Source organism: Prionailurus viverrinus, chromosome A1 (genome assembly GCF_022837055.1).
Source record: "Prionailurus viverrinus isolate Anna chromosome A1, UM_Priviv_1.0, whole genome shotgun sequence".
NCBI classification, from domain to species: Eukaryota; Metazoa; Chordata; class Mammalia; order Carnivora; family Felidae; genus Prionailurus; species Prionailurus viverrinus.
In genome coordinates this window covers 211,836,444-211,863,585 of record NC_062561.1, presented here as the reverse complement: position 1 = coordinate 211,863,585, position 27,142 = coordinate 211,836,444, and the positions used below count along the sequence as shown (strand labels likewise).

The following is a 27,142-nucleotide window of genomic DNA, read 5'->3' as shown; positions in this document are numbered from 1 at the left end:
ATCAGTACAACAGATTTAAAATATAGAAAAAGAAATAGTTCAGTGGTTCTATGGTTGCAAAGACAACTATTGAGAAGTCCATTTTTAGAATAATCATTTTGGAAGTATATGAATACCCTAATTCAATACCAATGCATCAAAACCTTAATTTTATAGCTTCTTGTTAAATATCTGTGTTAAATATCTCATAGGGTCATTCATTTTACAATTTATTTCATATATCATGAAATGACATGGTAGAAGCAATTGAAAGAGATTATTAAGGCTCTAGTTTAGTACAGGAGGTGCACCTTTAGTGACCACATTCAATGACACTTAGAAACTATGAAGGTCCATCTCCATCACTGTGTCAGCAATCATTATCTATAACTTAACCTCTACATCCACATTTCAATGACAAATACTGCCAATAATTAAATGTCACACTGGTATTAACAAAAGAACAAATTCTAAGTATGGATTACTACTAATTTATGGTTAATATTTCCATGAAAATGGAAAGGAGATGGGAAGACCACAGTCACAGGCTGTTCTCACACTTTTCTGATGCTTTTATTATAATGTTACAGTCTACAAATTTATATTTCAAAAGAAAAAAGATGAGAATATGACAAATTACCTTTTTAAGTATCGTGTCAACGCATTTTCTCAATGGGTGGTTATACTTGATGCTTTCATTCACTTTACGAACCTCCTATAAAAAAAGTAAGAAGAATAAAAATATTTCCATTTCTATACATCGTACATTTCAAATGAGACTGCCCTAGGTACTGTATGTGTTCTCATAAGTTTAATTTCAACCCAAGTTACTTAGCATATACATGAAGTTCTGTTCACCAAATAGAAGTTCTTAAGAACATAAGTAAAAATACAAAGTTATAGAAGAGCAATATCTATACCCTCATGATTTTTACTATTTTTTAAGATTTACTCTCTTATCACTTGCCTCTTGGTACACAAAGGTGAATAAGCATTATAAAAAGGTCATGAAAGATCAGACAAACTTTGCAATGCTGTGTTCTTCCACCTTGCTCAGCAAGCTCAGTTATCTCATTATCTAAAGTACAGTGAAGAAACCAGAGGAAGAAGCAACAGGCAACAAGCGTCACAAAGCACCGGCTCCTTTCCAATGAGAGAGTTCCCTACAGCAGTCACAACTACTGACTCATTCCACATTCGTTATAAAGAGCACACTCTATGCCAGCACCGTGTTAAGCATAAAGTCACCACGATCCATGCTGAAGGGTGTGGTAGGGAGACATGATTTTACAGGTCTTTAAAGATGACAGGCTGGTGATGAGCTAATTTAATAACCCATTTAGTGAATATGAAAAGTATAAAGGGGTTAGTTAGGAAGGGTAATCTTTACAACCAGCAGATCCCAAAGAAGAACAATAATTTCTATACTAATGAAACTTTTAAAAAGTTGGAACCACTGCTCTAGGCAGAAGAAATGGCACGTTCAAAGGCTGGGAGGCAAGAGAACTGACCAGGACAATAAAAAGAATATTCTGATTGGAGAGTAGAGAATGGCCCCAAGGAATACAAAACTAGAGGTAAGGAAACCACCTGGCATACAAAGTTATGAAAATATATTTATATCTTATATGACAAAAAAAATCATTTTCCCTAATATATATGTGCTCTCACAAATCAAGAGAAAATTGGGAAGACACAAAAGCAATACAATTGGCCAATATACGTCTGGAAATAGTCAAGCTCACTAAAAACAATTACAAATTTTAAAAATGAGAACAGTTTTTGGAAAGTAATTTAGCAATAACCATCAAAACTTACAATATGCAGACTTTAGGAATAACCTGTACCAATAGACATTGCTCTTGTCAGCAGCTCAGCTTACTGAGGAAAACAGGTATTATTCAAATAGAAATGGTATGGAAACTGCTGTGTAATCTAGTGTGAGAGGCTTTCTGATAAACTGATTGTTCAAGCTGAGATAAAAGCCTGAGTAGGAGTAAGGTCAGCAAACCAAAGGAAGGGGCGAGAATACTCCAAACAGCGGAACAGCCACTATAAAGGCCTCCACGCAGAAGTGCGTAAGGAGTTTCAAGGAACTGAAAGTAGTACATGTGATCGCAGGGAAAAGGACAGTCAGCGGCTGCCTGAGCAGCACTTGATCAGGCTAAAGAAAAGCAAAGCACTCCAGAAGGCCTTTATAACGGTTTGTTTGAGGTCAGCAAGTGACCTAAATATAGCAGGGACAAGAGAAGACTTGGGTTTTTAAAAGATGCTTGAATCATCATTACATTACAATTTTCTATTCCTAAACTGCCTTAAAGATTTGTTGACTTGTTAGCACAACTTTGAATATGAACCATACTGATTATATGTTATATGTAAAATATTGTATTCTTCCTTTAAATTCTTCAGCCATGTGACACAAAAATATGTACTGAAACAAGTTAACTACTGATATTTGCTATATCTGTTATAAATCTAAGGCTCCTTCAAAAGTTTGTAACTTTTGGGGCACCAGGGTGGCTCAGTTAAGCATCCAACTCTTGACTTTGGCTTAGGTCATGATCTCATGGTTTTGAGATCAAGCCCTGTGTGAGATTCTTTCTCTCCCTCTCCCTCTGCCCCTCCCTTGCTTGCACGTGTGTGCTCTCTCTCAAAAAAATAAAATAAAATAAAATAAAATAAAATAAAATAAAATAAAATAAAATAAAATAAAATAAAAATAAAATAACAAAGACGGCACCAATGCCAGTCCTAGTTTTCCACATCCTATTCCTCAGTAGAGAGTTCCTACTTAACAAACAACAACAACAACAAAATCTATCTTTCTTCAGTCATTGACAATTCCTCCTAGCAAAATCCAGATCTGGCATAATTAACTGGATTTATATTTCTTGAAGGAATATTGAATAACTGGTAAAATCCATATTCCTTAAATCTGAAACAACTGAATTAGTACCAACTTTAAAGGGTAACAGTATCAAATTTAAATTATCTTTTAAAAATTATTTTCTTACTAAATACAAATTTTCAAGTTTTTTTCCAAAAATCTGAATTTTCAAATATAAACTTCCAAATATATCATAAATAAATACAAAAATTATCAAACATACATTATCTTCTTTTGAAACATGTAATAATAGCCAGCAGATGCCTGAGGAAATGTAACAGAATACTATCTGTGAATTTACTCCTACATTTTCAATCAATATATTCTACTGCAGTTCTTACTTTTTGTAGGGAATACATGCCAAAAAGCCAGTATTAGATTTTTCAATCACAACACTTTTAAGAGTAAAAGAAGGGCTCTGTAAGGTTACCCCAAGATGACAAGCATACCCTGCACTGTTGAATAATTGTTGCTGAATCTGTGGGTTAGAAGGTGGAGATGACACCTCATGAAGCTGGAACGGCCAACAGGAAGCCATCCTACCGGATGGGACATACTGAAGGATCGCACATCACCAAATTTTCTGTGTGAAACCCATTAACGTGCAAACAACAACAGCAACAAACCAATAGTGACTGGCTGTTAGTTTAAACTTGCTTATTACCTCCATGACATCTTCTAAAGTCTCTTCTGCATCTGCTTTTTCTGTCATCAGTTTGGCTGCCTTAAAATATGTCTTCATAAGTAGATAACCTCTTTTTGCTCCATTCCAGTACGACCGAGGAATTTCTACCAAACCATATCCCAATAACAACACGAGGAGAAACAGGCCCCATGTATTTGCTGCAGCTATTCCAATTGTCTGAAGCTGGTTCCTGAGAAAGAGAAAACAGAAGCAGAGCTGTGAGAAAAAATTTTTCCAACAATTTTATATATATATTTTTTCCAAAAATATAAAATAAAACTAACTAGTGTTAAATGGTTTTTCAGGAAACAGCCCTACAAGATGGCTAGGATTTTACATGAAAAAAAGTATACCTTCCAATCCTCAGCTACTTTTTTAACAACAGCAGATAATCTGTGCGTTTTAAAAGGAAGTTAGAGCTTAACTGCAGAAATAGACTTTAACACAGGAAACACTGCTTCTATCATAGTTAAAATTAGAATCTAGGATAGTTCATGGTGAAAACTATATATATTTCTTCCCCCAAAAAAGATATTTTTCATTAGGTGCTTTCTTACTCAGTATTAACCAAGAGAAGCCTGAAAAAAATTTTAAAGTCTAAAAAATTTTATGTTGAGCCACACCTACACAAATCTCAGGAATGCAACAGTGAGAATTATCATTACTACTCTATTCCTAAATTTTTGAGATGTCTTCACATAACATTATATACATCACAAGTATAATACAGATTTCAATTTTATTATAATGTCTGAATCTAACATCAAAGAGAAATATGCTCTCAAGGTATAGTCAGAACAAAAGAAAAAATATTCAACAAGCTCCAAAGAAAAAGAAACCTAAGGGGCACCTGGGTGGCTCAATCAGTTAAGCATCTGATTTCGGCCCGGTCATGATCTCATGGTTCATGAGTTGGAGCCCCACATCAGGCTGTCTGCTGTTAGCACAGAACCCACTTAGGATCCTGTCTCCCTCTCCCTCTCCCCTTCCCCTGCACATGCACTCTTGCTCTCTCTCAAAAATAAACATTAAAAAAAAAACAAACAACTAGTTATTTTGTCATGTACAAAACTGTACACCTGAAACTAGTATTACACTGTATGTTAACTGGAATTAAAATAAAAACTGCAAAAAAATCATAAGCGTTAATACTTCTAACACATAGCTATTAGACAAATCATTAGTCCTTCATCTAATAGCTACATTTAATAGTTGTTCCATTTTTTTCTTCTTAGAAATATGCGTTATTCAGATTTCTTTTTGGGGAATCTATTAGACACATAACTTGGTATGTTTCTCAGTGAAATGTCTGTTTACCTGTCCATATGAGAGAAAAGTAAATTTTTAAAAATGCAAACATACATTAAAATAATATTAAGAAAACAACTTTTCTTACCATTCTAAGTGCAAATGTGGGTTTACAGCTACATATATTAAAAATGCTCCAAAAATCAGCAAATAGGTGCCATAATAGATTGCATTCTCAATCAGTGCAGTTTTGATCTTCCCAGTGATGGAAAACCCTCCTGATCTTGCATAGGACTGCATAAAAGGTAACAGAATCCTAGACGGTTGGAAAAACATGATTACAGAAACAATTGACATGCCTATTTATTCTCGAAATACCAGAATGATGTGAATCTCAATTTTAATGTGTAGTTCTTTTCATAAATATGATTTTGAGTATTAATACTGAACAAACTATAACAGATAACTGAATATTTTTGTAATATCAGATTTTGGGGAGACCAAAGCACATTTCTGGGAGCAAAAGAGGCCACAATGACCAACAGCGAGTACAACGGTGTCACGAGTGACTTTAACGCCTTTATGAAGACTTTGGACTGCATTCAGACAACGAGGAATCTTTTTCTTTAACAGAAAGGAGATGTGATCAAATTTAAGTTTTCTAAAGACTGGTAAGTCTTCAGCAGGAAGAATGGACTGAAAGGAAACAAAACTGGGACTATGTGGGAGAGGGTAAGGGGTGGTGATATGGTGAGAAGCAGGAAGGGAGAAGTCTGGTTGTGAATACACTGATCGGAGGTACTTAGGACACATCCCAAAGAAGCTGCACTGGAAGTAGTTGGCTATCCAGCTTCAGAATTCGGGAGAGAGGATTAGAAATACAGATCGAGGAGTCATCACCATATCAGTGGTTCTGAAATAACACCAGTAGATGAGATTTGGAAGGGTGAATACGTAGAATGAGAAGGAAAGAACTAAGGCTGACCCTGGGAAAGATCATCTTTTAAAGGAGAGGCAGAGAACTAACAGGAGGAGCCAGTAAAGGAGACTGAGACAGATCAGTAGATATGAAGAAAACCAAGGAGCACGCGGAGGAAAAAACAGAAGAAAGCGTTTCAAAGTGGAGAGAGAAAACAGTAATCAAATGCTGTCTAGTAAATTAGGAACCTGTCTGTGTGAGTGGAGAAGTGGAGCTAGAAAATAGAGTTCAATGGGGTGAGGAAAGAGTAAGCAATGAGGAAATGAAGACAGTAAAAGTAAATGTAGACAATTCATTTAAGAAATTTGGCTGGGTAGGATAAATTGCAGTATATTCATATAATGGAAGATTTTACATAAATGACAAAGCAGAGAATACTGACACGTACAATAAGACGCAGATGAATTTTCCAAATATGTGAGCAAAAAAAGAGGTGCAGAAAAATACATACCATATTAATTCCATGTTTATAAAGTTCAAAAACAGGTAAAATTAATCTATAGTGATGGAAGTCAGAATCATGGCTACCTTTGGGGAGGGTAGGACTGGGAGAGGGACATGAGGGAAGCTTCTAGACTTAGCATGAACATTGTTAACATTCTATAATATCATCTGAGTGCTGGTTATATGGGTGTACTCACTTTGAAAAAAGTCAAACTGAACACAATTTGTGCACTTTTCTGTACTAATTTATACTTCAATAAAAAAGTCTCCCCTACCCCGAGGGGCACCTGGGTGGCTCAGTCAGTTAAGCATCCCAACTTCAGCTCAGGTCATGATGTCTCAGTTCGTGAGTTCAAGCCTCAAGTCAGGCTTTCTGCTGTCAAGGCATAGCCTGCTTTGGATCCTCTGTCTCTCTCTCGGTCCCTCCCCCACTTGCTCACGCTCTCGCTCTCTCTCTCTCTCTCTCAAAAAAAAAAAAAAAAGTCTCCCTCTCAAAATTAAGCCGTGATGAATAGATCAATGAGGTTAGAAGCTAGGAAGTTGGAAAGGATTGCATTTGAGAGATCTGGCTTTTTTTTCTTTTCTTTTTTTTAAAAGGATGAGAGAATTGTATATGCTTTGTTGAAACCGGAAGCTGAAAGTATAGGTAGCAAGAGCTGAAGGAGATGGGTCCATACTTCAGGAAGAGGGATTTCACTTTGTAATCACTTTGAGAGTGACTCTTCCATTCTTTGAGTGGAAGGGAAAAGGACGGGTAGGGAGGTGTGCTGGTGGGAAGCTGAAAGAGTACCATGGGAGGACTTCTATTTTCACTGTGAAGTAGAAAGTAAAGTACTCTGAAAGGAGAAAAGGTGACTGATTCTAGGATGTAAAAGAGAGAGAAAGAGCCACAAAGGGAATAGTAGAGGTTTGAGGTCTGTAGTGATTAGAAGGATTCACTGTGGAGAACAAAGAGCGAGCAGACTAGAAACACAGAAGTCTGTCAATGCTGGGAGCCTGGATGAGTCGGATGAACACAAATTTACAGGTGCACTACCTGACTGTGCCGTGTGATTTCTCTCTTGCAATATTCACTAGCTTCAGTTTTAGAGCTTAGTTGCCTGCAGAATATCTAAAATGCTCAGTAGGCAGTGAATAATGTGAATCTGGAACCCAGCAGAAAGACAAAGCTACCGTGGGTAGAAAGAAACATTTGGAATGCATCCGATTATGGTTACAATTAAAGCTATACAGAGAGGCTCAAGTAACAAGATGACCAAAGATGGGACCCTAGGGAATGCCAACATTCAGGAAATGGGCCACAGAAATAGAACCCATGAAGGAAATTCAGCAGGTTGGGCTAAGCAGATAGAAAGAAAACCAGGAGACAATGATGACCTTAGCAAGAGCAGTTTCATTTAAAACTGGGACTGGAGGAAGACTAAATGGAAGAAGGTCAAGAGAGAAGGCAGTAACTAGAAGGGAATGGTGACAATGAAAATTTTTGGTTTCTGTATTCTATTTCTTGTTTGTTGGGGGTTTTTCGTTTCATTTCTTCTAAGATGGGAGAGAAGTGAATGAGCAGGAAAGGAGAATATACAGATTTAAGAAAAAAAAAAAATTAACACTTGAATAAACCCTAAAAATGAAGGTTCACAGAGAAAGTATAATCTTTTTCTTTTTACTTCAGCCAAAATTTGAAAACTTTTTATCCTTCACTATCACTTACCATGTTAAAAATTGTGATGTCCAATATACTACCCTCCAGAAAATTGGCATGATTCCATCAGGAATGTAACTCCATGGCTTGAAACATGGATGTTGGCTGTTTAACAACAATTTATAGCCAATTAATAAATGATAACTAAATAAGTTATATAATTAACTTGTGCATGGAAAAGTTCATTTACATTCAGATATTAAATTACCGACTCTAGCTTCCAAAACTTCACAGAAAACTTAAAATTCAAAGCAGACCGTCAAACTAAAAAAAAAAAGAAACAAAGGGAACAAAACAGTTTGTTCTAGAGAGGAATGCCACTTAAATTTTCAACTTTCAGTGTATTTTCAGTCCTTGAGTAAAAGAGGGCATAATGTTCACTTAATAGACTGATAATGTGAGTCTTTAAAAGTGAATGAATATGTGATGAAACTAAATCTCTGATTTGACTGCCTTTAAAACTGGTAACTGTCTTTAAAATACACACTCCATTTTGTGGGATTGGTTATTTTCTGGGGAGAGGGAACAGGGAGGTGAAAGAAATTAGGTGATTAACTCCTGGTAACTGGAGCCCTAACTGATTAGTCACTGTGGCACAGATCCCATGGACAGAGATGCCAGTATCTGTATATAATTCTGTTTGAATTTTCTGAACATATGTGTATCTTCCATTAATAGTCTTCCCTGACTATAAGGATACTGTTTAGTCTAGGAGCTTCCAACGATTCACAACTGCTGCTGATCCATATTCAATTTTTAATGTGCTTTAAAGGGAGTAACAGTTACATTTTAAATTTACCTTTATTCAGGTTAGATTAAAAAAATAATAAAAGCTGCATAAAGAAGCATGCAAACACTACTTAGAGCATTGGTAGAAGCTATACTCAACATTTATTAAACCTATTTACTTGGAAGTTTGATATGGATTTAACGTAACCTTTCGATAATTTGAACTTTATTCATTCTTGGTCTAAAACTATAATGGTTTCAAAGGATGCACAATATGAAAAGAACATCCTACATACAGAATAATCCCCTTATACAACCTTGTAAATCAGGCAAAAGAGAAAATGAAGGTTTTTTTTAGATTAGAGAGAGGCTGAGAAGAAAAAAAAAGCCATTGGAAGTCACATTCTTAGTAAGAGATAGAACCAGGGCTAAAAAAATCAGGTCTTCTCCAAGTTTCTGCTTAGCATCTACTGAAAGGCCTCGTGCACCAATAAATACGTAAAATTTATTTAAGCTTTACATTTAAATAGAATACAATGTAATTAAAAGTCTACTAGCAAAGGATGGGAGAGGCGTGGGGGATGAGTAGAAAAAGAAGATCAACTTTATAAATTTAAATCCCGAATGGTAAGAACAGACAATTTTAAAGTAATTTTTCCTCTACACTATTTAAAAAAAGAAAAAAAAAACAAAAGGAAGAAAATACCTTGGAACTGGGGTAGCAGTTGCGTGGAATCCTGTAATGTTGCTGTTCTCGGTAGGGCTTGAGTTTGCGGCTGCATGCTTACACCGGTTGTATATTGTCTAAATCAATGAACACATGGTTTAAAAATGAAAATCAGAAGGTTACAGAGTTACGGGATACTGGGGGGTATCAACCTATCCACCGGTGACCTTCCTGGTTATGTTTTTTAATGCTCAAATTCACAAAGATTTAAATACAAAAAGTTAAGCATGACCTTATATAATTTAGCTGTTTTAAGAACATATCTCAAACATGCTGTATGATTACAACTGCCTTTCAAATTGCAAAACTCAGTTTCACCTCTTACCGTACTAACATCCAGAGGCAGTATGAAGACGATAAGAAAGCAGAGATACCAAGCTAGCAGTGTTCCAATAATTACAAGTCTATGCTGTTTCTTAAAGTCTCCATATCGATGAAGTAGGAATAATGCCAGAAAAAAGACAAAAACAATCTCGAGTCCCAAAGCTGCACCACTCATTATTGAATGTTCACTCTGACTAACCAAAAGTCATTCATGAGCAGGTCTGGATCATATCTGTAAAGTGGAAAAGAAAAAAAAAGTAGCATTAACATAAACAACCACTTGGAAATTTCCTAAATATTTGTTTATTGACGTGTTAATAAATTCTTTGGAAAATTGTCAGGCTTTACATTGAACTACAAATAGAAGGAAAAAGGGTATGCCTGGGTGTGTCAGTCGGTTGAGTGTCCCACTTCGGCTCAGGTCATGATCTCACAGTTCGTGAGGTCAAGCCTGGAATCAGGTTCGCTGCTGTCAGCACAGAGCCTGCTTTGGATCCTGTCCCACCACCGCCTTTCCTCCCCTACTCCACCCCCACTTGCAGTCTCTCTCTCTCAAAAATAAATAAAACATCAAAAAAAAAAGAAATAGAAGGAAAAGGATAATTCCTACTCTCAAATACATATCTAATTTTTGAAAACAGATCTTAAAATCTTGACATAAATTGTATCTTCAGGAAAAAAGTTATCTTAATGAAAATTATACTACTTCTAAAAATATTGCAAAATAAGAATACTGAACATGAACTGTTTCAAAAGTATCATCTGGAGTTTGTTCCTTACAGTTATAAGCCCCAACAGAAGTTTTATACAAATACACAATTGACTAGATCCTAAGTAATCAGACGTTTCGTAAAATAAAGTTTTCCACAGTCCATTACTTAAAATGTTCCAAAAGAGGGAAAAACAGCAAGAAAAAGACCATTTGAAAACATTTCCTTTGTTTGAAATAGTTTGTTTTTTGTGTGTGCTAATCTTGTCTTAACAACTTTAATGACTTGAAATTCTTACTTATTTACTGCTTCACAAAACACAGTACTTGATACTTAAACAACTTAGGTTTGAGCAGTGTGGGTCCACTTACACATGGATTTTTTTTTTTTTATAAATACAGTACTTTAAATATATGCCCTCTTCTTTATGACTTTCTTAATAACATTTTCTTTTCTGTAGCTTAGTTTACTATGAGTATATAATATGCATACAATATATGTTGAATCATTATGTCATACACCTGAAACTAATATAATGCTGTATGCTAATTATCTTCAATAAAAAATACTCACACTATAAAATAAACGTCAAGTTCATCCAGTAAAACACACACACAGACATACACACAAAATATCTATTAATCGGCTGTTTACATTACAGGTAAGGCTTCTAATCAACAGTAGGCTATAAACAGTTACGTTTCCAGGGAGTCAAAACTTATACACAGATTTTCGACTGTACAGGGTTTGGCACCCCTGACCCTTGCAAATGTATACTTACCACTTTTCCATTTACCTATATAAATCTTATTTTCTTTAAAGAAAGTTACCTATTTTATATGTAGAAAAATTTACCAATGATTATTGAATAAAATCATACACTTGAGAATTGGTTTTTAATTTTTAAATTTTATTTAAATCCAAGGTAGTTAACATATAGTGTAATAATGATTTCAGGAGTAGAATTTAATGATTCATCGCTTATACAAAACACCCAGTGTTCATCCCAGCAAGTGTCCTCTTTAAAGCCTATCACCCATTTAGCCCATCCCCCCACCCAAAACCCCTCCAGCAACCCTCAGTTTGTTCTCTGTATTTAAAAGTGTCTTATGGTTTACCTCTCTCTTATTTTTTCCTTCCCTTCCCCTATGTTCATCTGTTTTGTTTCTTAAATTCCACATATGAGAGAAAAATCGTATATTTATCTTTCTCTGACTCACTTATTTCACTTAGCATAATACACTTTAGTTCTATCCACATTGTTGCAAATGGCAAGATTTCATTCTTTCTGATTGCTAAGTAATATTCCAGAGTGTGTGTGTGTGTGTGTGTGTGTGTGTGTGTGTGTATATCACATCTTCTTTATCCCAAAACCAGCAGAAGAAGGGACATAATAAAGATTAGAGCAGAAACCAAGGATATCAAAATTTAAAAAAAAGAAAGAAAAAAACCACAGCAGAACAGATCAACGAAACCGCGAGCTGGTTCTTTGAAAGAATTAACAAAATTGATACACTCCTAGCCAGTTTGGTCAAAAAGGATAGGATCCAGATAAAATCACAAATGAAAGAGGAGAGATCACAACCAACACCATAGAAATACAAACAACAATATGAGAATATTATGAACAATTATATGCCAACATATTGGTCAATCTGGAAGAAATTCCCAGAAATAAACTACCAAAACTGAAACAGGAAGAAATAGGAAATTTGAATAGACCCATAACCAGTAAAGAAATTGAATCGGTAATCAAAAATCTCAAGAGTCCAGGGCCAAATGGCTTTCCAGGGGAATTCTACCAAACATTTAAAGAAAAGTTAACACCTATTCTTTTGAAGCTGTTCCAAAAAAAATAGAAATGGGAAGAAAACTTCCAAACTCATTCTATGAGGCCAGCATCACCCTGATTCCAAAACCAGACAAAGACCCCACTAAAAAGGAGAATACAGACCAAATTCCCTGATGGGACATGGATGTAAAAATTATCAAGGTACTAGCAAACTGAATCCAACAATACATTAAAAGAATTATTCACCATGATTAAGTGTGATTTATTCCTGGATGTAGGGCTGGTTCAATACCGGCAAATCAATCAACATGATACATCACATTAATAAAAGAAAGGATAAGAACCACATGATCCTCTCAGTAGATGCAGAAAAAGCATTTGACAAAATACAATATCCTTTCTTGATAAAAACTCTCAAGAAAGTAGGGATAGAAGGATCATACCTTAAGATCATAAAGGCCACCTATGAAAGACCCACAGCTAATATCATCCTCAATGGGGAAAAACAGAGCTTTCTGCCTAAGGTCAAGAACACAACAGGGATGTCCACTCTCACCCATTGTTCAACATATGTTGGAAGTTCTAGCCTCAGCAATCAGACAACTAAAAGAAATAAAATGCATTCAAATCGGCAAGGAAGAAGTCAAACTTTTAATCTTCCCAGATGACATGACACTCTATGTGGAAAACCCAAGAGTCCACCAAAAAACTGCTAGAACGGATATGTGAATTCAGCAAAGTCACATGATATGAAAATCAACATACAGAAATCTGTGGCATTTCTATATACCAATAAAGAAGCAGCAGAAATAGAAATCAAGGACTCGGTCCCATTTATAATTGCACCGAAAACCATAAAGCACCCAGGAACAAACTTAACCAAAGAGGTTAAAAAATCTATAGAAAGTTGGGACGCCTGGGTGGCTCAGTCAGTTAAGCGTCCGACTTCGGCTCAGGTCATGATCTCGTGGTTCGTGAGTTCAAGCCCTGCGTCGGGCTCTGTGCTGACGGCTCAGAGCCTGGAGCCTGTTTCAGATTCTGTGTCTCCCTCTCTCTCTCTGACCCTCACCTGTTCATGCTCTGTCTCTCTCTGTCTCAAAAATAAATAAACGTTAAAAAAAATAATAAGAAAATAGAAAGCTTATGAAAGAAACTGAAGAAGACACAAAGAAATAAAAAACATTCCATGCTCATGGAAAAACATTCCATGCTCATGGATTGGAAGAACAAATATTGTTAAAATGCTGATACTACCTGAAGCAATCTACACATTCAATGCAATCCCTATCAAAATAACACCAGCATTCTTCACAGAGCTAGAACAAACAATTCTGAAATTTGTATGGAACCAGAAAAGACCCCAAATAGCCAAAATAATGTTAAAAAAGAAAACCAAAGTTGGAGACATGACAATTCCAGACTTCAAGTTATATTACAAACCTGTAATCATCAACACTTGAAAATATTCTTAATTATAAATGCTGATAATACAGACACCAGCAAATGGTTTATTTTTTTCTCTCTCTATGCTTTTAAAATAATTTACCTTTACTAACTAAATGCAGAATGTTCGGTTCACCTTTGTAAAATCAATTTTAGGCATTTTTGTTAGGTCCATGGGCTAACTACACTATTCCAAGTAATAAATATCTTAATAGTGAATCAAGATTGTGATACAAAGGGGCATCTGTGGCTACATCAGTTGGGTGTCTGACTTTGGCTCAGGTCATGATCTCAGGGTCCATGAGTTGGAGCTCCGCATCTGACTCTGTGCTGACAGCTTGGAGCCTAGAGCCTGCTTCAGATTCTGTCTCTCTCTCTCTCTCTCTCTCTCTCTGACCCTTCCTTTGTGTATTTCAACTAAACATTCCTTTGTGTATTTCAACCAGTATTTTCATATTTTTTAAATATCTCAAATTGACCCTCTTTCATCACTCTATCACCATATCCTGCAATATCTTTCTTCAAAGCACTTATCCACCTGATATAATGTGTATTTATATTTATTTTCTCCCTGTAGCCCTTTTCCTCCATCCCCACCTCCCAGACTTTATGAGAGCAGAGACTTGACTATTCAGTACTATATCCCATGTCTCTAATATAGTATTCAGCAAACAGTAGATATTCAAAGAGTATTTGTTGAATGAATGAATAAGTGAATAAAAACATTACATTTCAGTATATACATAATTTTTATTAATGCTGACTATAAAGGCAACATAAAACTCTTGTTATGTTCTTCAAAACCGATTTTACAAATACTTACCACAACTCAAAGGCTTACTACATCTCTGCCACTACTAACTACTACTCAAAATTTCAAATTTCATTTTCTATGAGAAAAACTTATACCATCACAATAAGAGTAGGTCAAATCTTATTTGTAATTCAAGAATAGATTAAATGGATAACTCCATGCAGAATGTGCTGATGAAAGCCATTACCATCTTCAAGATCCAGCTTTTAAACAAACATAACTCAATGTGAATTTAAATGTAACATAGTTACTATCTGAAAATCCCTTTATGGTTTGACTGAGATATTTACTTTCCTGAAATTGTCCAGTCCAAGGAATATGGTAGTCATAGAAAAAAGACTGAATATCAGAGATTACCAAGGAAATGCTAAAGTATGGCAGAAGCAAATGATAGATTATTGAAGTATAAGAAATGATATTAAGATTATCTAGTAACATTTGAAAATTACCATAACATTAATGGAAAAACTGAATTCACACATTTTACATTTATTATAATATGCATGAAAAACACTTAAGACATTGGGGCGCCAGGGGGGCTCAGTCGGTCAAGCGACCAACTTCAGCTCAGGTCATGATCTCACAGTTTGTGGGTTCGAGGTCCGCCTGGGGCTCTGTGCTGACAGCTCCGAGCCTGGAGCCTGCTTCGGATTCTGTGTCTCCCTCCCTCTCTCTGCCCCTCTCCTGCTTGTACTCTCTCTCTCAAAAATAAATAGACATTAAAAAAATTTTTTTAAAGAAAACACTAAGACAAAAATGAATTATAAGATTATTGGCATAGGCAAACAACAAAATCAGTTATAAACTTACCACAAGCTACTAATATTTTTTACAGTGGCTGTCAATTTTTCAGTCTGATTCGATTGCACTTTAAAAATCTTATAGATGAATAAAGAGAACTATGGATCCCTTATTCTAGTAATAAAGAAATGGTTTGGTTCGATCTCTTCCATTCTCGGTGTATTAGTCTCCTATTCCTGCTATAAACAATTCCTATAAACTCAGAGGCTTAAAACAACACCCTTATATCATAGTTTCTGTGGGTCAGATGTCCAGGCACAAGTTGGCTCAACTGAATTCTCAAGATCAAAAGCAAGGTGTCAGCAGGTCTGTGTTCCTCTCTGGAGACTCTGAGGGAAGAATGTACTTCTAAGTTCATCCAGGCTGTTGACATAATTCAGTTTGTTATAGTTTTAAAGCTGAGCTCGCCATTTCCTTGTTGGCCGTCAGCTGGCATTTACCCTTAGCTCCAGAGGCCTCTTTCAGTCTTTGCATGTGGCCCTGTGTACCTCAGAGACAGCAATGGTTTGTCAAATCCTCTCAGGAATCTTGGACTTTCTCTTCCACTCTCAGGGGGAGAAAACTCTGCTTTCAAGGGCTTATCTGATCTCACTGGGACAATGTGGATAATCTAGTCATATTTACTGGTTCCAAGGATTAAGGCATACATATCCTTTAGGGTCTATTATTCTGTTTACCACACCGTCCATTCTGTTCAACCTGAACTCCTGTTGTCTTGTTATGGCACAAAGTTAGGCCTAAGGGCCCCATTAAACTGGAGATGAAAATTGGGGTTTCCCTAATCTTAGGTGAGAAAATAATAGTTTCAAAGTCCATAACTTTGACCTGTACCTAAATTCAAGTGAGGAATTATTTTTTTCAGTCTAGAATGACAGCACTTTTCAAGGTTCTTTACGAATCCCTATATCCTGTTTTGGTTATTTCAGCTCAATAATTTTGTGTTCAAAGCTAGAGGCACACCTTATTCCCCATCTGATCTAGTTATCTGTATGTTCAATTAATAAAGTAACTGTCAATTAAAATCTAATAAAAATATCGATTAGACAACTCAGGTTTGGTTTAGTAAAAAAACTCATAACCAAGGAGTACAGCAATTTGGCGATATGTATCAGATACCTTTAGAAAGGTACATATCCTTTGTCCTAGCAATCCCTCTTCAAATAGCCTAAAGAAAACCCAAAACGTGAACAAAAATTGATCTACGATATTATCTTTCATGGCAGCATTATTTAAACATGAAAACATAACAACAACTTAAATGTTTGTACTAAATAGTCTAGGAAGTCTCAAAAGCGTCCACCAGTCTCATCGCTGTCCACTGCCCTTTTAAAAAAAAGCAGCCAAGGGTTTCATAAATCACTAATCCTGCAAACCTGTCCGTACTGATGGGAGCAGGGATCTGTGCATGAGTCAAGGACTACAGAACAGCAACACTCCACTACAGGCTGTGATTCAAAGAAGCCACCAGATTCCCCAGTCTGGAAGAAAGGTGAGATCCACAGGGGCACTTTAGAGATGGCAAAGGGACAGGGGTGGGGTCCGAGGAAGTGCACATAAGAAACACACGGACAAATACACATCAAAATGCTAACAGTGGCTGTCCTAAAATGATAAAGACATGATTCCTATTTTCTTCTTTGTGCTTTTGTGTTATGTGTTTTTAATTTCAAATAAAGTATTATTTTGTAATCATAACATTAGTTAAAAATCAGTGTAGTAATATGGAAGGTAAAACACACAGCAAATAGAAAATGAAAAATTCTACTGTGGTGCTGGGTGTCTAAAGTTACAGCTATTTTAAAATACAAATGTTTTAGGGGCGCCTGGGTGGCGCAGTCAGTTAAGCGTCCGACTTCAGCCAGGTCACGATCTCGCGGTCTGTGAGTTCGAGCCCCGCGTCGGGCTCTGGGCTGATGGCTCAGAGCCTGGAGCCTGTTTCCGATTCTGTGTCTCCCTCTCTCTCTGCCCCTCCCCCATTCATGCTCTGTCTCTCTCTGTCCCAAAAATAAATAAACATTGAAAAAAAAATTTTTTTTTAAATACAAATGTTTTATTGTACTGTGATAAACCTGGGTTCCAAATCCCAACTCAATTTAATAATTGCATAACTTTATACAATTTAAGCTATTAAGTGAGGATAAATAATCACCTCATGCAGGTTGCCATGAAGATCAAAGAAGATACAAAAGTTTAACACCAAATAGGAGTTCAAGGCCCAGAATAGATCCTCAATAAATGCTATTTGCTAATCTCCACCTCCTTTATATCATGTGCTTCTAGAAGATAACCAGTTGCTTCAACAGTCTCAAAGCATAGCTTTATACCATATAGTCTCCTCCCCCACCAAAATATGGATACCAAATGCTTTTTGCTTCTCATTCTCTGTGGTTACCACAGCCTGAGTCCACCCTCATTCCTATAAAACAAAAAATGATCTTTGCTCCAAGAAATTGCTCCCCTTGCCTCTCTTCACTAATTGGGATTACCTCCATAGGTCTACCAAGTAGCCCAAACACCCCTTCACCTGTCTGTTGTGAAGGGACAGAACCATGTTAAGAAGGTGTATAAGACATGGCAATGTCATGTAGAAAGACAATGCCATTCTCCTAGGAACATGATCAAAGTGGAGGGAGAAAAAAATGGATCATCTGCTGACCTGCAACCATGTACAGCTGTGCAAAAATATACTCCAAGGACAAAAGAGGAAATGTGCCTCCACCCACAAAAGTGGTCCTTCTAGTAGTATTCTTCAAATATTAAAATAACATGTTTGGGCTAAATGACAAAAATGAGTGAAGAATATGCAAAAATTTGGAGGCAAATCAAAATTCAGTTCCATGTGATTAGAAATTGAACAGGAGATTTAAAGCTGTCACAGGGTGGCATGAACACCAACAGCAGCAAAAGTAGATTTTACTCAAAATCAAAACGCCAATTCATTCAATCAAATTTTAGTACTTGAAATCCAGACATAGTCTCCCTTTCAAAATACCAGTTCTAAAGTCTTAAACACTTAAAATCCAAGTCAGTCTTTGAACAAGTATCAAGATCTCATACAATCCCTTTCAAATGCCTTTCATAATTAGCTTGTTATTGTTACTGACTTGGGGTGCTGTTTCCCAAGCACTTTATGGCTGATAGTTTCTGTAGGCTAAATTTAAGTGGAAAATTTACAGGTTAAGAAAATTTTGGAATTTGAAGCATCCTAAATATTTTCAAAAAGAAAGAGAAAGAAAAGGAAAAGAGAAGAAGGGAAGATTGCAGGAAAGATTTGTAGTAGCAACTGAACACAAATATTTTGTCCAAACCTAAGGTTCCAAAACTGAATGAAAGATTTCTGGCTAGAACCTAGTGATTCATCAGGCTCAGATTGTGTAAATTTAAATGTGTCTTTATTCAGATATGTAAAATAATAAAAACTAGGAGGCAACTCAACATCTTAATAACGAAAAATTGAAAGTATCAGAACTAGATGGAGTGATGAAAGTCAACAATTCTCTACCACCAATAAAAAATTAAATCTTTGAAATATAACCATTATTCCATGTTTAAAGATTTCAGGGAGATGTACAGGGAGAATTCAGTTTAGGATATACCACAAGAGAATGTGGCTCCTACTCTAAAAATAAAAACAGTTGTAATATTTTTTGAAGTCATTTTCAAAAAATGAGCTGAGTTGCCAAATCAACCAGGTAAGCTGAATTCCAAAGTGTGACAAGCCCTTCTGAAGAAAAAGATACGTACAAAGTGCTTAACTTTTGGTAAGGCATGGGAGAGAGAGAGAGTGAGTAATCATGTAAGCAGGTAAGAAGAAAACAATTGGAATTGTAATGGATTCTTAAAGATTTCAGGTAAAGAGATTGTAAGAGTTATTTTGGTAATTAAAGAATAATCCTTAGAATCCTTTAAAAAAAAAAAGTTTATGTAGTTTTGAGAGAAAACATAAACAGGGGAAGAGCAGAGAGAGAGGGGGACAGAGAATCCCAAGCAGGCTCTGGGCTGACAGCAGGGAGCCCCGTGCAAGCTCGAACCCACTAACTGCGACACCATGACCCAAGCCAAAGTCGGAGGCTCAACCAACCGAGCCACCCCGGTGACCCCTTAGAATCCTTCTTACTAAAGTAATTAGAAACAACAACAACAACAACAATAGCTAACATTGAGTATGAGTTTACTGGATTCCAAGCATTATGCTAGCACTTAACATACTTTATCAAATTAGACCTCACAACCTCATAAGAAAGGACTATAAATATCCTTATTTATAGAACAGAAAAGGGTACATAGAGTAAGTAGTTTGTCCACATTCCCAGTCAGTGAGTGGCAAAGCTGGGATTCAAACCTACACATTCTAACTACAACATGGATACTACAGAGTCTCTTTGAATCCAGACATACTTAATGCAATTTAAATTGTTTAAATGCTTTCTTTTGCTCCATTTCATAGTAAACAAGAAACATTCTATTAATTGTTCCTTTACATATATCAAGATAGAATGCTAGAAAAGTCATGTTTAATATAGAATTAACTAAGAATTTTTACCTTCAGGTAAGACTGCTATTACTTAAGACTGTTAATCTACATGAGGAAGGTAGAAAAGAAAACAGAGCAAATCAGAATAGGGAAAGAACCCTTTTGTTCTTGCCCCAATCTGTCCATCACAGAAAACGTCAAACTACAGAGATCGAAAGATCTACTTTAAAATTAATGGAGGGAAAAGGATCCTTTTGAAATTTCATGGCAGGTAGAAACTTCTTGCTATGTAATTGTTGTTAGTCTTTTGTTCCCTTAAGCTAAATAACATAAAAAAATTAAAGAAATCTTTAAGATTTCATGCTATGATGGAACTAAGAAAAAAGCACATCACTCTTCTATTTAAATACAATCTCTTGTCATATTTCATTTTCAAAAAGAACACTAATATATTACTGAACATATATACATATACATTTATTTATTTATTTATTTATTTATTTATTTATTTATTTATTTATATATCTTATTGTCAAGTGTAGTTTCCAGTCCTTTTTGGCCTCTCCTGTGCCTTCATAATATTGACTATCTTGTCCCTTTTACAATAAACACTTTCCCAATTTACAAAGTTACTTTGTATTTTTTTTTTTGAGAGAGTGGGGAATGCACAGAGAGGGGACAGACGGGTGAGAGAGAGAGAGAGACAGAGACAGAGACAGAGAGAGAGAGAGAGAGAGAGAATATCTTAAGCAGGCTCCATGCCCAGGGCTGACTGAGCCTGATGCAGGCTGGATCTCAACAACCATGAGGTCATTACCTAAGCCGAAATCAAACCTGAGCCACCCAGGAGCCCCAAAGTCACTTTGTATTCTATCTCAAACTTCCAAACAGTACTAAACACTACTTACTGTAATGTCATTTCCAGAGATAAAACAATTATAATTCATCTATCCTAGATAATGATCTAGTAATTCTAGTTTTAGGAATATAGTCACACCTCTCCACTAAAATGGGACATGGGGCATGCTGAGCAAGATTAAATAAATAAAGTTTATCAGGGGAAAAAAATAATCCACATCAGTAGCAATTACATGCAATTCCTGAAGAGACCAGACAGCAATTATATATGTAGCTGATAATCTCATCTCTTCAATGGACACAATTGCTTATATCAGACACCTGTACCAATTTAAACTTTTATTTACTTAGATAGAAAACAGCCATGATTAGAAGACATGCGGAAAAAAATGATTCCTATTTCAGCAAGCTAATGTTTCTGTTGCCAGGGCAAACTGTTAGTAAGATATCTATTACAGAATTTGAAGACAGATTTTCAAAGTTGAAAGGCTCTTTTTGAAGTCCTATAGAGGACTTCCTGTCCACCAATTCAGATATAAAAAGTATTCTGACAACTAGAAATGTTCCCTAGTTCCTAGGTAAATCCTTGCTAAATCCTACCACTAGAAATTTCTCATCTTTAAATTTAAAATCATCCCATTAGATCTTCCTATCTATACAATCTACTTTATGTCTCAAAACTTTGTTTATTCTCATCACGACATATTATTTTCTTGTTTTCTTTCTCCTCCAGAAACATTCCCTCTGTCTTTCTTGAAGGAGACTATAACTTTTTTTGACAAAATTATTTTTTCTAATGAGTTGCCAACTTAAGGGAAAGGATGTAGATTCCAACCCAGGGCAACTGCTTTCTCCTTAGCCAAAGTAACATAAAGGTAGCTTTATATAAAAAATCAGAATATTGCATTTAAAAATATTTTCTGTAACATCAGTTTAATGAGTTGTGACAATTCAACCTAGTATCTTCACATAGTTTAAGGCAAAATTAATTTGTGAGCATATCCCTTCTTTAGGCCCATTTCGCTTACTTTCAAGAAAAAACTAAAGGTTTGTGAATACCTTAATTAAGAAGTAGTCACTTTTCAAGCTAAGCACCAAGCCTGAAACAAACACATACCTGGACAAGACAGGTTTTAGGTTTAAATCCAACAAAAAGCGAATCATTTTTTTAATGGTATGTCATACTATTTTTTAAGGTAAGTCATCCAGCATACCGAAGTAATACTCCAATATTAATTTTTGTGATGACGCGGGCCTGCTTACTTCCGAACTTTATAAATCCTCTCCATTTTTATTAGGGTTGGGATTTGTTCCCCTTCTCTCTTCCAATGTTTTCCAAGGGTCACAGTTATGGTATAGTGTGCACAACAGATTTCGCATGGTCATCCTATCTGGAACATGGCACACTCCCTCCTCTAGCTGCCCCCAAACTCTTCTCCGCCGAGACAGGCTAAAAGCAGCTTGTTTTTAGACGGCGACGCAACCAGACGCAGCCGGTCTTAAGAACCGAATGGCCCCGCTCGTGGCCCCGAGAGTTGCGCTATAAAGCCCTCTGCAAACATACAGTCACCGTATTCGTTCCCTCGCTACCATTTATGAAATTCGTCAAGGCTGAAAGGCTATGCGCAGCCTTCCCACTGCACACGGGAACCACTGGTCTGCTCACCTGAAATTAAAACACCGCCTCGCCTCTCGTTCGAACAGCGCTTTTGTTTACAAGACGCTTTCACAAGCGTTACCTGACTTGACCCTCACGCCAAGCCTTCGAGATGACCCCCGATATCATTAGTGCCTGTTTTACTGTTGAGGAAAGGATCCTGTCCGCAGACCGGTGCTAAGGGTCACCCTCTCCCCGATGAAGGAAGCAGCTTCCCGGCGGAGGGGAGAGCACATGTGACGCCCGCGGCCCCCATCCTCTCACCTGGCCAGCGGGCCGGGCTACCACCTCCTCTCCGTGACCGGGAACTTAGTTAGGCCCGTGGCGGCGGGTGCTCGGAGTCTCCGTGGTCCTCTCGATCTCCGCTTGCTCTCGGCCTCAGACCCTCGACCCCACAGTGCCTCACGCTCTCCCCATCGGGCTCACGGTCCGATCTCGCCAGACAGTGTCTGGAAGGACCGGGAAACTCCGCGTCGGCCGCAATCGTCCAGGACCTGGGACCCACTCTCCGAGGCGACGGCGGTGACGATCACTAGAAGGCCCGCAGGCTCCGCCGTAAGAAAACCCGTCCCCAGTCAAAAGGCTGACATTTCCCAGGCAGCCTGAGCGCCGCCCACTTCCGTTTCCCCGCCTACCCCATGGGTCGCCCAGCCCCCAGCCGCAGGGGGTTGTGGGTATCTCAAAGGCGGGTAAAGTAGCCAGGGAGGAAGTAGCGGAGAGCCTGCTGGACTACAAGTCAGGGCTGAAACTACAGTTCCCAGCAGGCAGCGGGGCTGCAGACGGCCGCGGCGGAGGAGAGCGAGTAGAAGAGCCTTGCGCGCGCGGTGAGGATGGAACGTTGCTAGAGTTCGCGGGTCTTGCTGCTGGGGGTCGGAGCTGCACGCCGCGAGCCGCCGCGTGCCAAAGCGGGAATCCCGGTGGCGGGCAGTTCTGCAATTAATGCACCCATTTAAAACTCCAGAACTTGTGGACGCCATGCACAGGTAAACGGATTGCAAAAGGGGGCAGAGCTTGCATGAACCGTCTTAATTGTTTTAGGCCGCGAAAAATGCTACTTGCTAATATTGTTACTAATGCTGTAGAGTGAATAGTTGCTTAGCCCCTTTGGGAAAGCGTGGATGGCTGGATGCTTTAGTGCGGTGATCAGTGTGCGGTTTTATTTGACTTCCCTTACTGAGCTTTCCTGCTATTTTCAGTCGCTGTATGATTGCTCTCCCTCTTGTCTATTCCCTCCACTTTAAGACATTCTCAAGGCCTTCTACGTGATCGTAAATCAAAAAGCCTTTTTGATTTGCTTGGTTATTTTCTCTTTCCTACTTGGAAACTCGCCGCCGGCGCTTAAGATATGCAATTTTGTGAGCCACTGTGAAAGTTTTCTGCATTGCATAACTTGCAGTTTCATTTAGGCCTATCTTTTAATTACTCGGGTGTGTTTTTGAAAGGAACGGGCCGGGGGTGGGGGGCTTTTGTGCATTTCTGCAGGAAACACCTCCAGGAGATTCCTGACCAGGGTAGCAACGTTACTACCAGCTTCACATGGGGATGGGATTCTAGCAAGACTTCTGAACTGCTGTCAGGCATGGGGGTCTCCGCCCTGGAGAAAGAGGAGGTGGACAGTGAGAATATCCCCCAGGAACTGCTCTCAAACCTGGGCCACGCTCAGAGCCCCCCACGAAAACGGCTGAAGAGCAAGGGGAATGACAAGGATTTTGTGATAGTCCGCAGACCTAAGCTAAATAGAGACAGCTTTCCAGGTAAGGTAAACTGGTGGTCACATAAGAGGTGGATTGAACTACTTTATTGGTAATCTTTGTTTAGTGATCTTTAGGATGGCACATTTTCAAAATTGCCTACTTCTGAAGTCATTTTCCAAAGAAGTGGGACAAGTCATTTTCACAAATCTGCAGGAATCTTGGTAGATACATATTTTTAGATGCACAGTTGACTTTTAACCCATGTGAAATTTTAACCCAGGAGAAGACATACCTACCTCTTAACTTTGAAGTGAATCTGCATGTTCAAAGGCCAGCTCGGTGCTACTGATAAATGGGAACATAAGCAATAATCTTGCAGGATTGTGTTATTGTTGTTTATATTCTGCTCTGTAGCCTTGGTTGAAGGTTTTGGGGTTTTTTGTTATTGTTGTTTTGTTTTTTGGCCATATTTGCTTTAGTGATTTCCAAAGAACTGCTAAAGTGAATGTTAACTATGTGTAGGGACTTCTCTCCCCAGGTCCCTCCCAAGTGGGATTCTTCTGGTATGCTGTGTCTACATTACTGCCAGCATTATGTGTTCAGTCACCCAGCCAAAAACGTGAGGGTCAGTCCCATTCTGCCATCCCCCAGCATCCAGCCAATCATTGAATCTTTCCCTCTTGTCTCCAGGATGTTTTTCAAGCTCTCATTATCTCTTGCCTGAATATTGGAATGGCTCATAATTCCAGGCTTATCCTCTGCAGATCCATCCCCAGAGCTAGAGCAGACTGACTGAAATGTAGAACTCACCATATCATTTCTGGCTTGCTCCCCGTCTCCAGGCTTTTCAAACAGATCAGCGTGTGCCTCCCAGAGTGGATCAGAGCCCCAAGAGTACAGAAGGCCATAGGGTAAAGGTAGTGCAATAATACTGTTTCTTGCTAGAAGGTATTTAAAACATTAAGCCAGCACATTTTTGCTGAGCACATACTATGTGCTAGGCATTGTTCTAGGTGTTAGGGATTGTTAGGGATTCGGCAACAAACAATGTAAACATTCCTGACCTCAGGAAGCTTCTGTTGGAGAGAGAGGATGCAACAGACATAATAAATGTGATATGTAGAATGTTAGAAAGTAATAAATGCCATGGCCAAAACCAAACAGAACAAGTTGAGAGGGATTGGAAGTCCTGGGGTGGGAATATGGATTGCAGTTTTAAACACGGTATTGAAGGGAAGCTTCACTGAGACATGAGCTTTTTAAGTAAAGGCATTAAGTGTGAGGAATGTGCCACACAAATATCTTGGAGAAACGGGTTCCAAGCAGAGGGCATAGTCAGTGCAAAGACCTTGGGGCAGAAGCATGTCATGTTTGTTCAAGGAAGAAGGAAGACATGTGTGGAATGAGCTAAGGGTTGAGTAGTGGGAGATAAGGCTAGAGCTGGTATTGAGCAGAGTTGTGATGTGACCTTTTAAAAGGACACGTTGATGGGATTAAACTGTAGGGGGTCAAGGGTAGAAATTTAGAGATTTGTTAAGAGGTATGGGGGTAGTAATAAGTGTCACATTCTGGATAGATTCTGACGTTAGAGTTGACAGAATTAGGCCATTGAGGTAGTCTGTAGAAGAGGTGATCAGAGGCTGAACAGGAATTGGGTGGGTGATAGCAGAGAAGAAGAGACAGATTAAAGAAATATTGAAGACGAAGTCTTACAGAGCCGGGGTAAATAAGTATATTCCTTAGTCCTCCCATTTGACTATCTTTGAAAAAGGGTTGGTTGTTTGTTTGCTTTGCTTTAAAAACTCTGTTGTTTTGGGGTTTTGACCCTTTCGTTAGGAATGAGAACCTACAGGTTATCGTCTGGAAATCTACATCAGGGGAGGGGGTGAATTAATTAGAAAGGCAATAAAGGATTGTGATCAAGTCAGACAGATCTGGCTTTGCATCCTAATTCTGCTATTTACCAACCTTGGGAAGTTATTTGAGCTCTCTTTGCCTTCATTTCTTTGTGAAATAGAATAATAATACCCACTTCATAGGTCGCTGTGAGGATTAAGGGAAAGAGTGCCCACAAAGCTCTTAGCATGTTGTGTGCACATAATACACAATAAGTAAATCCAGTTAATTTGGTCAACAAAATTTCTGACACTCATTTGGGAAGCTACTTCACTTTTTCTTTTGTCCTTAGTCCTGTTAGCCTGACCTTGTTAGTACAGAATTTTTTCTTTCAGAATTTAATGCTTCTGTTATTTTTAGCGTCTGGAGTGTAGCACTAGCAATTTGGTGTTTGACCAACCAGATGTGGTGACAGACACCACATTTGTGCTAAGATGAGCATATTTTGATTAACTTGTCCAGGGCCAGTTGCTTTTAAACATTCAGTGTGATTCCTGTATGTCCTTCCGCATTCATACACAGAGAGAGAGATGTATAAATAAAAAAGTCATTGTTAAGCAAGGCACTGTGGAAACAAAAGAGATTAAGGGATGGTTGCTGGCTTGTAGGACATTGCAAGTCAAGTTGAGGAGAAAGACAACACACCCTCAGAGAAGCTCACAGCAGAAGATGGCGACCAAAACACTAGCATCCAATGAGTAGTCTAGGTAGTAAGTGCAATTGGAGGCCAGAGGAAGGGAACCCCTTGGGCCAAATTGAACCAGGTACAGCTTCCCAGGTGCAGAAGGGCTTCCAGGGTGATTCCCAGCGGATGTGGACAATCTTCCTCCTTCCACTCAGCGAAAGTGGAGGCTCTGAGGAGAGGGAAAGATCTGGAAATGGTCCAGTCAATAAGTCTACATTGTTAAAACTGACCTCAAATATATATGCCTGAAGCAAGAAGAGAAAAAACAATGTTTTATTTTTATGTTTGTTACTACCTAAGAGAGAGGCAGGAAGGAAAACTAATAATCTACATCCTATGTGTGTGGAATTGCACACAATATAGACTGGCTAATTGGTATGGAGTGTGGAGAGGTGGGTTCCCTGATGCAGGATGAGAGACAGCTGGGTAGAGGATTCCCAGTGGGCCTCCAGTGTCTGTCTCTCTCTCTCTCTCTCTCTCTCTCTCTCTCTCTCTCTGTCTCTCTCTCTCTGGATCATCATTCCAGGGAGTTTTGTCTGCAGTTGTCAAGACAGGTGGCTAATGGCTCTGCCAGGATTAAGGCAGAATAAGCCACACCTGCTTTCTGTAGCGAT

The 27,142-nt window shown here is 38.0% G+C and overlaps 2 protein-coding genes across 12 annotated transcripts in view; one reads left to right on the top strand and one right to left on the bottom strand.

Annotated features, from left to right (window-relative positions):
• LMBRD2 (LMBR1 domain containing 2) overlaps positions 1–22,875 on the bottom strand; it is a 48,267-nt gene extending 25,392 nt beyond the window's left edge. For all 8 annotated transcript variants that reach the window (XR_007148811.1, XR_007148851.1, XR_007148855.1 and 5 more), the window contains exons 1-7: positions 22,518–22,875; positions 9,706–9,936; positions 9,360–9,457; positions 7,934–8,029; positions 4,951–5,118; positions 3,534–3,744; positions 620–694 (exon numbers count right to left, since the gene is read on the bottom strand). Coding sequence is in view for 5 of the 8 variants with exons in the window: in XM_047842989.1 (XP_047698945.1) it covers positions 620–694; positions 3,534–3,744; positions 4,951–5,118; positions 7,934–8,029; positions 9,360–9,457; positions 9,706–9,879 (822 nt within the window). In the remaining 3 variants the exon portion in view is untranslated. The remainder of the gene's footprint in view (positions 1–619; positions 695–3,533; positions 3,745–4,950; positions 5,119–7,933; positions 8,030–9,359; positions 9,458–9,705; positions 9,937–22,517) is intronic.
• A 160-nt stretch (positions 22,876–23,035) lies between these two features.
• Positions 23,036–27,142, top strand: part of SKP2 (S-phase kinase associated protein 2) — a 32,747-nt gene continuing 28,640 nt past the window's right edge. For 2 of the 4 annotated variants that reach the window (XM_047843462.1, XM_047843379.1), the window contains exons 1-2: positions 23,036–23,236; positions 23,736–24,007. In XM_047843462.1, coding sequence (XP_047699418.1) covers positions 23,193–23,236; positions 23,736–24,007 — 316 coding nt within the window. In that variant the 5' untranslated portion in view covers positions 23,036–23,192. Of the gene's footprint in view, positions 23,237–23,735; positions 24,008–27,142 lie in introns of those variants that run through there. The other 2 variants (XM_047843643.1, XM_047843554.1) reach the window with 1 other exon arrangement.